The following is a 13,280-nucleotide window of genomic DNA, read 5'->3' on the forward strand; positions in this document are numbered from 1 at the left end:
CACATTGTCATTTTTACTCTAATACGACTACAAGTAAATTGACCTGCCTGAATGCATGTTTGGATGTAGTATGTATATTCTTGTACAGTAGTTCATGTGCATTCTTATTTTAGCTAAAGAAGTTTACTTCAATTAACCTTAAACCCACAACCTTTTAATTCGGTCTAGTCCTAATTAAGAATCTGTAGGGTTTTTATACTATCTTAATTAAACTTCTTTTAAAAAGACACACTTTTATTTAAACCTAAGTAAGAATACATCCAGACAAACCTTTTAAGAGATAATGTACTATTTTTGAGAATAGCAATCACTGAAAAGATTGATCTCATGAATCAGCCTAAACTCTTAAAAACCCAGCACAAAGATTTTCAATACCCATTTAGTACAATCTGCTTATTGCTCAAACCCACCTTGATATGCTGTCCCCAAAGAAAAGGTGACCAGCTGGAAATGACCAACACACAAAACTCAACTGCAGTGCAACAACTGCTGTTCATGATGTTTTTTTGCACATTAGCGTCCTACTAGCTAGTGTAAAATATTTTTCAAAGATAAAATTTGAGTCCATGAAGGATGTTTTTTACCTTGGACTCATTTATAAGGCCCTGGAAAAAGCAACTTTATGAAGAACAAAGGAAGTTACCTCTACTTTTGCTTATAGCCAGCTCTCTAGTCTTCTTGCAAAGAATGAAGCAAATGAAATAAGGTCATTTTTATAATGTTTAAAATATTTCTTCACAGAATCATTTAGGTCGGAAAAGATCTCCAATATCATCGAGTCCAACCTTTGTCTACTGATCTCCACCTTATCAACTTAACCATGGCACTAAGAGCCACGTCCATCCATTTCCTGAAGCCCTTCAGGGATGGTGACTCCACCATCTCCAAGCACAGCCCATTCCAGTGCTTTCCATTAAGAAATTCTCCCTGATATCCAATTTGAACCTCTCCTAGCCCAGGCTCAAGACCATTTCCTCTTGTCCTGTCACTGGTTGACTGGGAGAAGAAGCCAACCTCCACCTACCGAAGCCTCCTTTCAGGCAGTTGTAGAGTGATAAGGTTTTCCCTGAGCCTCCTTTTCTCCAGGCTACACAACCCCAGCTCCCTCAGCTGTTCCTTACATGACTTTTGCTCTCAACTTTCCACCAGTTTCACTGCCTTTCTCTGGACAAGCTCCAGCACCTCAAAATCTTTTTTTGAGTGGACCAGAACTGAACAGAGGACACCAGGTGTGGCTTCACCAGTGTTGAATACAAAGGGACAAAGAATGCACCTGTCATGTTCTTGTCCTATCATGATTATCTCATTCATCAATCGTTTATAGATTAGTACTAGTCTTAGATTACGGTTTAGAAGTTTATTTTGATTAGATTTCATTCTGGCTATAACCACTGATAACTTTAGCTATTATTTGACTGGCTGTTCTCATTTTCTTCTTCAAAATTATTCAATCAGATCAATTCTGTGAGTTTGGATGTTAGAAAGCAAAAGGACAGCCAGACAAGTGTGATTCAGTTTTAGAATTTAATTGTTGAAATAGCTGTGCATCTTTTTCTTTGAAAGGTGTTTTCAGACTGAACTTCAGAAATAAAGATGGGACTAATGGCCAGATTTTAGCCAATTAAAAAAAAAAAACAGCCAACCAACCAAAAATCCCTAGAAAGCAACTCGCTACATCCAGCAGATGATTGTCAGAGATGACATTCCAGTTTCTGAAAGCCAGTTTGGCAGTATGATCTTCCCTCACTCATACATAAGGCAGCAAGCACCTAAGTCAGCTGCAATGCAGGCTTCCCCATGGCGTCTCTGAGACACCTCCACCCCTGCTGTGTCAGTATGTCTGAAATGTTTCTGGAGATGAAAGGATAGTCCACTTCTGTAATTATGTAAACTTCTGGCATACCAATATACAAGAACAGCAAGACTTACTGCTTGCCAGGGTACTGAACTCCCTGGCAAGAAGCAGGAAGGTTACAGCTTCTCATCAGCAATGATGTGCCATATGGCAAGACCGCTTCAGGCTTTCCTTCACTTGGAAAAAAAAAGCTTTAATTTTGTTAAACTAGTCTGTTAAAAACAAGGCAGTTGTAGCTTTAAATAACAACAGCTGTCAAAGTAAAATAAATAAATAAATAGATAAACAAATGTACCCACATATTACATACATAAACAAAAACTGGCAGATTTCTTTTAACTCCTTTGTCCATAGCTGCATTGATCAATGACATAAAGACACTTCTTTTTTCCTTTGTAAACCAAACGAAATCAGGAGTGCATACAAAGCCATGGCCTAGGGGAGAATAGCTGAAAATGCAGACACCCATATTTGCTGCCAGCCTGCCGACAGCAGCTGCTGCCTGCAGCGCCTCATCTGACAGTGACGGCGGCCGCACTGACGTTCCACATTAGACAGTCATACTGCTTTGTTCCCTCAGGGGAGCCTCTCTGTTTAAGGGGATACTATTAAGGATGGCAAGTCCAAACATGAGCCCCTTTTTGTGTCTTTTTGTGTAATTCTGTGTGAATATTTATCTGTATTTCATGGAAGAATTAATTGAATGTCACTACAGACGCACAAACAAGACATAACCTAATTAAATGCCAGGCACGTAGCTCACCAAACTGCTGCAGTACAGAGCACTGGTTTCAAATCTACAGCTTCATTCCTCTCTGACAGGCAGCCAAACCCCACAGAGACTCTAAGGCATTAGCATACATGCAATGCCCCAGAGCAACCAAATGAATGTCTCTCTGCATCCAGACGGTCACCGTGATGTGCAATGCCCACAGCATGCCACCTCCCTGCTGTGGACGTGTAACCTAACACAGCAAGAACCCCAGCTGTGAAAGTATTCATACCTATAAAGGTAAGCTTAGGAAAGTCCCTGTGCAGAGGCCTTTGAATGCCCATTCTCTGTGGGATATCTGCCGTGACAGACCACTAGTGCTTTATCCTGAGCAGGCCACTTAATCTCTTAGTTGTCCTAGCTGCTGTATCCCTATGGGCTGGGGCAACACCCCCGAGTCCCACTAGAATGTGGTAACTGCAAATGATACTAAAGATGATGTAGTATGTCTTATTTAACACACTTGAGAAATCCTTCACCCCACTGCTATCTCCTTGTGCTATCAGAACATTCCAAAATCTCAGAGACACATTTCTAGCAGGTCAGCAGTTGTAGAAGAACCTGCTCCTGTTTGTACTGGCACAAAACTACTCTTCTGTCCTGTGACCAAGGACACCGTATCCTCCTGTGTGAGGCTGGTGCGCCAGGCCTCTCACGCTTGGGTGGATTCCTGGAGGAACTTCCACTCTTGATTGTGATGCTTGCAGTTCAGACCTTGCTGCTTTTTATCTGTCTGCTCACTTCCCTCATTTGAACCTTTTCTCCATCCAATCACACAGGCAGCCTGATTATCAGCCTCTTTGCTCTGTACAGCTTATCTGGAGTTATCACTGCAGACCATGCAAGCAGCAGAGGATGCAGAGAATAGCCAGGCTGATACATGTTCCAGAGTCAGAGGAATGCTTTCTCCAGCTCATTTAACTCTTAGGAGACCTCTGCCTCCACCCACAGCCTATAAAACAGACAAGACTGCCTGGCATCATGTCCACGTGGATGACAAAGCACATGGGATCTTCACACGAAATTTGCCATGCTTCTTTGCCAGCTAAAATGACACTTCTCAGCTACTGTATTCTCTTTGATAACCTAAACAGTCTGAGAGTATTTTATTAACAGATGGTTTGAAAAACTCATGATTACCTACGCCAATGCAAATCCAGCAACACAATTTACTGTTGCCGCTGCAACAGTCCTAGATACCTTACTAATGACAGTAATGAATGCAGCTGACAGGAAAAAAGGTTAGTGGTGCCAATATTTGCCACATTCAGCTCTTTTAGTGTATGTTAAATGTATCTTTTTAGCATCTTTCAGTATTTCTTACCAGGATGCCTTTCTTTTATTTTGTGACTGGCACTATTTTCATTGTGCTAAGTCAGTTATTATCAGAATCAGCGTGACTCTTGTTAGATATCTGCAAACCAGTGATTTATATAATTGAGGTTCTGCCTGGGATGGTATCTTACAGCAGTTTTTTCCTTCTCTTGTAGCAGAGGTCTTACAAGTGGAGTATGCTGCCATTTTCTGACCTCCCTGGATCTGTAATAGATGCCCTTCCTCTCAGAACTTGCTTTCTAGTGGTGTCCTCATCACAGAGTCCCTTACTTCATTGTAAAAAAAATGCAGCTAGCACATGAAGTAAAAAAAATATCTGGTCTCCTTTTTCTACTCCCATATGTAGAATATGTAATTGAGTACATTTTTCTTTTGCTGCACTTACACAACCACAACTCATCAACATCAAGACTATATCCTCTTAAAATTTCTTCATGCACTGTTATATGGGTACTTCCACATTCAAGAGAGTGCAGCAGGAAATCCAAATTCTGCACGACAGCTTTCCAAGACTAGTTGCTACTGGTAACATGAAAGCTAGCATTTGCTAGAGTGATGACATATATGAAATCACATCATCACTGCAAACTGCAAAATCACTGGGCTAATAATGAGTGGCATGGTAAACAGGAAGGGTAAAGGGAGATGGATAATCTTTCCACTGACCATCTTCAAAACCTCCTCGTGGCTTTTTAGGCTACACACATTTTGAGTACAAGGCATTTCTTCTAGAGTTCACTCTTACCCTCTCTCAGCCTTCCTCCCTGCTCAGTCAAACCTTTAAAAGAGCTACCTAAGGACTATACAAATGTATATTTTCTCTATTTTCTCTGACAAGCTCACTGACTTTGTGTCATTTTCACCTTAGGCTCCTGCTCTAGGCTGAAGCATGACCTAGCACATTTTAAGGGTCTGTTCAGCATCTCTCTCAAAGCATGCACGGAGGAAGACCTTCCCAGCCACTCTATTTCTCAAAGGAGGTCAGAAATATACTTTAATTTTGTATCATTGCTATGTAGTTTCACAAGAATTTCCCTTCTCCTGTACTGATCAGAACAGCTCAAGATACCATTTCCAAATGAAATTTTTGAGAGCCCTAAGAAGTTCTAAAATACTTTCCATCTAATTCTGGGAAGCAACAGCACATTTCTTGGTCTAGGCAGAATATGGGTTCTGTTCTATTCCCAGTGTCTAGGCATCTTAAATTGATCTCTTAGTGTAAATTTCACCTTGACCAAACACACCAAAGTCAGCCAATTTTCCACCAGATTGTGGGTAGCAAGTGTTTCTCCCTGTAGTTGTCCAGCTTATTATTATAAGATAGCATCTTATCCTCTTCAATAGGGAACATATTATCATTTTAAGATCCTTTAATTTCATATTATACACAGTGACCTTCATATGAAAGGGTCTAAACGGTGATTTTACATAAAAGTGCTTTTCACCAAAAGGGAAACAAATCCATTAATGTAGAAAATCTGGAATACTCTGTTTCTCTGTATTCCACATGCTTTTCTCACAGCACTTCACAGACCTTTTCCTGCTTCCCTGAAGCAGACAGGTGCTTTAGGGATCAAGCAGGTGAAAAGACATGGCTTAGATTCTTCTGTGAATGATTTTTTTTTTTCCTAGGCATACCCATTAATTATCCCCAAATTACATGAAATACTACTGCTTCTACCCCAGCTCAAATAATATGACAGAGTCTTCACTGCATGTACTGCTCTTCCTATCTGGGTCACACAGCCCAAAGGGACTCTAATAATCTTTCAGGCGTCCTTGGTCATAAAGATCTTTCCCTATTTCTGGTTCCGTAAATTACACTGGTCAAAGCTGAAGCTTGTTTTGATCTCATTCCATTTTGCAAATATGCATATTGATTGAGCTCGTATCTATCACTGGCTTTAACTAGGAGATGGGTCCTGCTCTGAGGAAGGTCTGGTCCTTTCAAATCTAAACTATTCCATGATTTTTTTTAAATCTCAAAGACCTTTTGTCATCTTTGATCATTCACAGACTCCTCCACTAATTATAGCTCATGCTTTTAGCTAATGGCAAGGACCAAAAAAATGTGACAAGCTGAAGAAAAGCCTGTCAAATTCCCTTCATGTACCTTCAGATTTCTTCCCCATCCCAGAAGCTGTGTGGACACAGCTACCTGGGAGACCATCACTGTATTCAGTAACTTTACATCAGATCCTTGCAACTTCTAAACCAACGAGACAGGAAAGGTGATCCAGGGCTGCATGAGACAAACCAGCAAAGACTACCAAATTCATGAGTCATATCCAGCCCGTGAGATGCCTCAGCCCACTCTTTGCTTTTGGAGAAAGAAAGGGCAAGGTGCACTTAAACTCTCATGAGAGCTGCCTGCTTGTGAACAGCTCAGCACAGTGAGTTCAAATTGCCAAAGGTGCTGCCTGAGTAGGAGGGCTGAGCTTCAAGCCCCTGTCCTCCTGAGCGTGCAGTCAAACCTTTTGGAGACCACATCTCAGGCACCTAACAAGGTGTAATACCTAAAGGAGTTTAGAGAACCCTCTCGTATCTCAGGTTTGTATTTTTAAAAAAAGCATTCATTTAGAAAGTAAGAATACTAGCATGCAGTCAATCCTCAAAATCTACTGTAAGTGAGATGTGAGACTACATTTTCTCTCCAAGAATCCTGAAATTTCACTGATCAATTTGTCAAGTTGTTAAGGCGCCTGTAACCTCAACTCCTTTCATAACCCAGGTTTATTCTGGCATTTGACACTGGTCTAGCTAGGTCTCTCTTTGACCTGGTTCTGCAATATTTTCACCAGCTCTGACCCTACAGGGAAAGACAGGAACCTCAGCAGCTACATATATTGGTTTAAAGTTACAACTTCTGGTACTTTCTGTAACCTCTCTTTGGCACACTGTTGCCTAAGAAGCCAGTGTAACATCATTTGTGGCTGTACTTACTGCTCTCAGCCTTTTAGGACAGCATTGGGCTATTTATACTCAAAAAAGGAGCATTCTGTCATCTGCTGGTTCAGTGGAGCCCAGTCTCACCAAGGCTGCTATCTCCCACCAGAATTTCAACAGTCATGTCCCACCCTTCCTTGTGCTGCTGCTCATCTAACCACCCGAGGAACAAGCTGGCAGAGCCAACATGCTCAAAACCTGCAGGAGTGGTCAGGTTTCGGTTGGTTGTCCAACAATTGGGATGAGTACCAGTGCTGGGAACAGAGGAGGCAGGCACATCACCCAGGATGGCAATCAGATGCCAGTCAGATTGTCCTTCACCTCCATGTTTGATGCCAAGATCTCCCATTTCTCTACTGCTGGCTGCTGCTGTTTTGCACAAGTTTACATGACTACTTCTCTGATGCCATAAAATCACTTCTCTTGTATAACCTTTCCCATTTGTTGCATTTTGGCTGGAAGAAAGTTTGGGGAAAGAAGTGCCTAGGAACAAAAACAGTTCCTGAACAGACAGAGCAGAAGACAGTACAGCGAGCCTAGCACAAGCACAGAAGGTTTTCCTGCCATATTTAAGTGAGCAAGGTTTCTCATTCCCCACAGCAGTCCTCAGCCTTCCCACAGAGAGCAGCCTTCTAGCATTAACCTTGCAGCAGAGGAAAGCTCCACTTTCCATTTGGGTTTGTGTTTCTCTGGCCCTTTGGTCAGCTCTCCTTTGTTTCCAGAGTGCAGTTGCTGATCCCCAGACAGGGATGACCATGAGTGTCTCCCAAGCAGCCCAGGCTGGAAGAGCATTTCCCAGACAACCCCCCACAACCCTGACAGTGTAGTACTGCTGCTAGGTTACAAGGGCCCGGCATGAAGAAATGCAGCAGCACTGAGAACATCACCTGGGGCTTTCACAGCACACATCTGGGTCCCTGTAACAGCCCTGGGGCAAGCACCGTGGGCGTATGTGTGTGAATCCCTTCCTTGCAGCTTCCTACTGAGTTTCTCTGGGTAGCTGAAGCACACAGGGTGTATATTCTCAGACATGCATGAAATGGCTCTCTGAGCCTCTTCAGTTGTTTCACAGCTGCATCCTAAACTGCATCCTGTCCCATTCCTCACCAACACACAGCCAGATGTGATGGAGCTGCAATCCCCTGACCTCTCCCAGCACTGGTAAGCCTCACCGACTCTGGCTGCTCTCACAGTTCAGTTTAATTTGTGCCTCTGTTATCTTTCCTGGAAGCCTGCAACTGCCAGTATTCCTAGTTAGACAAGGGATGCTTGCTGGTTACTTCTGCTAGGCTCTTCTCCCTCAGATGAGGGTGCTCTTCTTGTAGGGACCACCTTGTCACTCGTTCAGAGGTCCACCACTTCTCTGCTTTGGTGCAGCCCTACAACACCATTCCATCTTTAAAAAAAAGGACTTAATTCTAAATTTTTATCAAACCAGACTACCTCCTACAGAATGTGAAACAATTATGGTGAGCAGACAAATCTTTCAGGTCAGCAGGAGTGGTGGCATGGGACGAAAAGCTGCCCCCCATGCACAGAGCCCCCCACACCTCCCTGGCAGTGCACCTGATGATGAAGTCTCCCTGAACAAATGTTTCCTGTGGGGATTACAGAAGTAACATATGACCAATGGAAAATACTGACCACAACCCCATGGCAACTACCTTACTCTCCCACAGTGCCCTTGCACGGACACTTCTTGGGTTTTTGCTCTGCACACTCTATCCCTGCTCATCATGCACTGGGAGTATCAGCAGCTGTTTGTGCATCGTCTGCTGCCTTATCCCCCTTTGCGGGCTGGTGCCACTGGCTGTTTGTCCTTCCCTGCATCCAGGAGGTGATAAGCAGATGCCTGTTCCTACAAAGACTGCCAGACTATCTTTTACTGCCCTAACTGCTGCTAAAAGCAAAAAGAAAAAAACAGGATTGCCAAAGGAGAGTTGTTTCAACATGTAAAATACTTTGATACTGAGTGAGACTAAAGGCTCTGAACCAGTATTTGCTACTGACCATTTTCCTTGTGTTTTTAATCAAAGCAGAGAGAAATAAAATCCTAAATACTAAGGGTAAACAGCAGGATTAAAAAAAACTATAATCTGCTCATTTCATGCTTTTCAGACAGCAGCAGCAATGGCTTCTGTCATATTTCCAATGTCCAAATAATGCTGACTCTTTTTTATTTGATGCTCTAGCCAGACAGAAACATTAACAATTAGTAGCACTGTTATCATCTGACAACCTGGAAATATGAAGAAGACAGGAGGAGAGGGAAGATGAAAACCTCTTAGCATTTTGACTGAAGTAATTTTGATACAACCTTCTTGTATTGAAAGCAAAGCCACTGTTCCTCCAGCAGTGGCGAGGGCAGGGCTGGTTACAGGAGCACTGACCCGCACAGGCAGGTGAGCAGGGCAGCACTGTGACCCCGCTCTCCTCTCCCCTGCCAGCACCTGGCAGCAGCAGGCAAAGGGACAGCCCTGTCGAGCCTGAACAGGAACTCCTGGGCTCTGCTTCAGGCCTGAGCAGAGGGACAGGGGAGTTGGCCAGCACACTGCCTTCCTCTTCATCTGGTCAGAGATGGATCATAGCCTCTGCTCAAATCGATGGCAACGAGCCATGTTCTGTTTAATCCCATTTTTAAAAGCAAGCTATGTTCCTATACCCTTCTGGGAGACAGGTAGTGGCTGATATGGAAGCTCCCATTGCCCTTTTCGAAATTGTGGGAACCATGGAAACAAAGCAGCCACAGCTGCTGGTGCACAACCCCTGTGACTTTAGCTAATGCACCTTGTAAACCAAGAAAGGACCACGAAAATTAACAAGTGCATACTATGGATTTCTGCTAGAGGGCAGGTAGGGCACAGATTTTATCTCAAAGCCCGTTCATGTGCATTCTGCAGAAGTAGAGCTCACGAACACAGACGCTGGGGCTCACAGATCTGTCAGGGTGAAACAAATGCAGCTACATTTGGCATCTCTGTTCATGCTCTGATGACCCAGAGCCACAGACATGTTTACAACTGTGCATGAAAAATGTGTCCCTAAACAAAAGAAATCTAAAGGCAAATTTTGTTTTTATGCTGCCTGACCTTGACTGGGTGTTGTGGCACAGGAGGGGAGAGCTGCCAGAGCCTGGTCACAGGAACAATTAACCCTTTGTGAGCAAGGGGTTCGACAGCCAGGAAGGCATAATTATGAGGCACTCCAATGCTCTTATCACTTCCTAGGAAGAGATGAGCCACAGAACAGGTCCCAGCCCAGAAGCGTGGAGACATTACACCATGATGGATGCGACAATGATCTACAAAAGCCATCACTTCATATCCAAATGAGACATGTTTTCAACACCCAGTACTGTTTTGTGCACAAAATACAGCATGAACGAAGTGTTTTCTGTTTTTCGGTCATCTGATAATCGCTGGATCAAACTGGTCCCCACACAGCCACACTGTCACCAGCAACATTATTTATACATAAACCCCCAGCCTTCCTCTGCAGCCAGATTTGCCAGGTAGGTAATTGTTGTTCCCATTGAAGCAAAATTGGCTTGCTTTCAATGACATGCATCTGCGTGGCTATTATACAGCAGACTGCCTCGGTTAAGATTTTCCAGCACAAAGATGAGGAAGAAAAAAAATAAAGGATCCTTTTCTTTAGCATTTTTCACCTTGTATTTAGAATTCCACCTAATTTAATTGCAGATTCTGTAATGATGGGGACGGGAGGGGGGGAATTGCAGAGAAGCCTTTTTTCTCCCAGAAAAAAAAAATGAAGTAAAAGAGACAGACATGAGATAGCAGTCTTTCCCTGCTGGTTAAATCACTTTCCCCCAGCTCTCGCCCATCTAATACTGCAGCATTCTCAGTCCCCAAATGCACCATCTGAGTAGTGCATTCATTAGAGTGTCTGCAGCTCCTGATCACTGACAGATGCGATCTTATCAACTGCCACATTCAAGCAAATCTGCCTTTCCCCCCCAATCTTCCAGTGGCCTGAATTCAGCGGCGCTGACAGCCCTACGCTGCCTTGCTGCTTGCATCGAGGATGCACCCACAGTAGATGCTTCCCCTCCAGCATCTTCCATCCCTTCATAAGCAGGCAAGGACCACAGCTTTTAGCCAACGACCTACGGCAAAGAGAATGCAAGTGTGGCGAGTACAGCAAGGATAAAACAAGCCCTGCTCTCAACAGAGAAAGGATGTAAATGGGATGCATTTACTTACATGACGATTCGGTGCCAAACATGGCTCGCCTCAGATGCTGCTATTTTAAAAAGGAAAGAAGAAAAAAGAGTGGAAGACAGAGGGAGCGTACGAGAGAGGGGATGAGACTGCTACACAGCAGGGGTCATGCAGCCAGACAATGCAGCCCCGGCTATCCAAGCTGCCAGATTCTCCTCTCTCCTCCTCTCCTCTGCCCAACACCGCAGACAGCTTTTCCTGGCAACCGCAGGCAAGGTCCTTCTACAGGAAGCAGAAAGCGGGAGCCTTAGTTTTAAATCCGAGTGCTAAAGGCACTGCTGTCCTCTGCGCGATGCCGGCAGCAGGCAGCGGCAGCAGGCACTGCAATCCCAGCCCTGCTGCCGGGAGACAATAGCGGAGCTCCTGCACACACGGGATGACGTCAGGACACTGCAAGGACCGACCGCCGCTAACCCACAGCGGCTCGGACACCGCACCGCCACTCAGATGGGATTCCTTTGTCACGAGAAGCAGAGGACAAAGAGCCAGACATGCATTTCCCTCTGTGATGCTAAAGCTCCCACCCGGCATGGTAATGCGAGCAGGAAAATATCTGCCTTGAATTCATGCTCCTTTCACAGCTGCACAAGATGCAAAGCGTCTCTGTGCAAACAGAATAAATTTGAGGGACAAATATTCTAGTAAATGCCACTTATAGCACTTTCAGTGAAGAATAACCCCAAATTTCTATCACGAATTCTCTTTATTATTTTTCCCTCAAAGAAATACTAAACTCCTGGGCCAGTCTACACTCCAGACCTAATTTTCCCATCAAAGTGTTAGCAAACTGTCTCTTTTACTTAAATTTATTGTCAGAATACACTGTAACAATGCTCCAACCACAATAAATGAGTCACACATCTAAATAAAAATAAAAAACCCAAAGCACACTGAATTCAATGATAAAAAGGCATCCTAGCAACCAAAGAAATACTGTCCTTAATTTTTCTTTATTCTTCAAAACCAACCATCTGTAGGTGCATTTTTTTAGTGCACTAAGCTTATTTCTTCCCTGACATTTAGTAATTGAAAAATGTTCAAACAAAGCCCTAAGCTTGCTCCTTTGGTTCTCTCACAGACAAAAGGAATTGCCTGTCCTGTGCTGGTGAGAGCAGCCAAGCAGGAAGCTGATGGCTGGAAGCCACCACACATTGGGGCCATCCATAGAATGGCTGTCCAGAGAGGGCAAAACCAAGAAGGTTCCTGCAAAGTCTCACTGAACATGTACATGCAGTTCCCAAGATGTCAGACACTGGAGTACTGCTGGTGGATGAGGAGAAAGGAGACAGATGCAGGTCCATTAAGGGAAGCACTTATGGGCAAGCAACCATTCCTCCTCCATTTCTCATTTTTTGTGGGTTAACCATTCCCAAATACTCCTGCTGCTCTGCATGCCAGGGGGGTTTGTGCTGTTTGCAGAATACCCAATGCCCCCAGGAGCAGCACGCCACAAAACAAGTACTGGAGGCTGGCAGCACCTGCCACCTGAGGAGCTCAGCACGCTGGGATCATCAGGGAACCAGGGAGGTGCTGGCTGGGACCACTGCAGCCCGAAGGACAGACTGGAAAGCAACACATGAGGCTCAGAGCCACAGCAGCTCACTGCCAGGCCAGTCCCTCTGTCCTGGGGAACATGGTCCCAAGCTCACAGAGTGTGTATGCCCACAGACATCTCTGTGGACCCCCAAGAGCCCCGTGCTGTGGGACAGGGAAGAGCACAAGAGGCTGTACAGAGCCTGATCTTGTGCTTCCCACAGCAGCAGGGGTCACCTACAAGGCACACCGAGCTACTCTCCTGGCAACACCTGTTGGCACAAAATGCTCTTCAGCTGCTTCCTTGCTTTCCATTCCACACGCTGAACAGTCACTTTGTGCTCTGCACACACCACACAAATAGTTAGGGCTGCCAAGGCAACATTTACCTGTATTTCATTGCTGGAAAAATGTCAGGAGAGAGGCCATGTCCTGTGGTGAGATATCTCACACTTTCTAACAGGCAGATTTTAGTCTCCATCTGCAGACACGACATCAGTGTTCATAATCATAGTGACTCAAATCAACCCACAGATGTCTTAAATTAACCAGATGTCCTCAAATATGTACTTAAGCACCTGAATTAACAGCCTGGCTG

At 44.4% G+C, this 13,280-nt stretch overlaps 1 protein-coding gene across 2 annotated transcripts in view; it reads right to left on the reverse strand.

Moving 5' to 3' along the window:
• The window catches only part of ST7 (suppression of tumorigenicity 7), a 131,394-nt gene that overhangs the window by 82,862 nt on the left and 35,252 nt on the right, over nt 1–13,280 (reverse strand). Inside the window, exon 1 of one of the 2 annotated variants that reach the window (XM_041421076.1) lies at nt 11,132–11,168. The exons of the other annotated variant lie outside the window; for it this stretch is intronic. Coding sequence (XP_041277010.1) covers nt 11,132–11,153 — 22 coding nt within the window. The 5' untranslated portion in view covers nt 11,154–11,168. Of the gene's footprint in view, nt 1–11,131; nt 11,169–13,280 lie in introns of those variants that run through there. 2 annotated transcript variants of the gene reach the window in all.

The sequence above is a fragment of the Onychostruthus taczanowskii genome, unplaced genomic scaffold (genome assembly GCF_017590055.1).
Source record: "Onychostruthus taczanowskii isolate IOZ18803 unplaced genomic scaffold, ASM1759005v1 scaffold68, whole genome shotgun sequence".
Classification (NCBI taxonomy): domain Eukaryota; kingdom Metazoa; phylum Chordata; class Aves; order Passeriformes; family Passeridae; genus Onychostruthus; species Onychostruthus taczanowskii.